The 993-nt window shown below is 33.9% G+C and overlaps 1 protein-coding gene across 1 annotated transcript in view; it reads right to left on the bottom strand.

Annotated features, from left to right (window-relative positions):
- The window catches only part of LOC108574501, a 22,736-nt gene that overhangs the window by 2,128 nt on the left and 19,615 nt on the right, over positions 1–993 (bottom strand). The window contains exon 7 of the mRNA XM_017937107.1: positions 289–943. Within this exon, the coding sequence (XP_017792596.1) occupies positions 289–943 (655 nt within the window). The remainder of the gene's footprint in view (positions 1–288; positions 944–993) is intronic.

Below are 993 nucleotides of genomic sequence, written 5' to 3'. Positions count from 1 at the left end.
AGAATCTATTAAAAAAATTATTCCATAAAAATCAAACTAATTACATTATTAAACATTTTATTAACTATTTTAAAGTTCAGTACTCTTATAAGTATACGTTACATTTGAAATAATTGTATGAATAAAAATTAGACTCGATACCAACTATATAGAAATTCGACAAGAGAATCAACAAATTTTTTCAGTAATTCCATTTTTTTATTTATTTATTACCTTTTATCGTAGAAGATTTAACGGTTCGGAAGATTAAAGGTCCTTGAAATGACTAAAATTACAATCTGTACGTACTTGTTTCCGCAGAAGTATGCGAGGAATCGCTGCCATAGAAGAAATGTTCCCTCCTGTTCGCCAGTACCTTTTTCAAGTGTTTCAAAGTAGTTTTTGCGTCTTTGAAGGATTCATCATCCGTAGACTCCAACAATGGCGATGAATATACGGATGCAGTTCTAGATCTCTCTGTTTCCTGCGGTATTTTGACTTTCCTGTAAGTGCTGTTCCACGGATGCACAATATCATCCGGATTAACTTCGCTTTGAACGGTATTCGAGACCTCTATGTTACAAGTTGGATAGTTAATTTTTTTATAATTGTTCTGCACGTTATAAAGCATATTCGTGTTTTTTTGTATGTCATCTTTAACGTTGCGTTTAACGTCGTCGGCAAAGAAATTGATTTGCTCGGCGTGTGTTGTCGCTTTAAAGTTCCCATGTTGCTTGGACAATGACTTTTTCGAGTGTAAAAACTGTCTTGGCGGTGAATCTGAATCTTTCGCGGAATAAGACAGCTGTTTGGCCGAAACACTTTTGGTCAGCTTTGAACCCTTACTTTTAGGCTCTCCTCCCATAGGAGATTTCATTGTTGGTAAGATGAAAGTTTTTCCGATCTCGTTATTGTTATTTGCGTATTGGTCAATAAATATTGGTTCTTCGTCCTCGTATTGCATCTAGAAATATTTCGTTAGAAATTAAAATCTTTTGAAAATTTAAATTGATT

This window comes from Habropoda laboriosa, unplaced genomic scaffold (genome assembly GCF_001263275.1).
Source record: "Habropoda laboriosa isolate 0110345459 unplaced genomic scaffold, ASM126327v1 scaffold193, whole genome shotgun sequence".
In the NCBI taxonomy this organism is placed as follows: Eukaryota; Metazoa; Arthropoda; class Insecta; order Hymenoptera; family Apidae; genus Habropoda; species Habropoda laboriosa.
The sequence above is the reverse complement of the archived record's forward strand: the minus strand, read 5'-3'. Positions and strand labels throughout refer to the sequence as shown.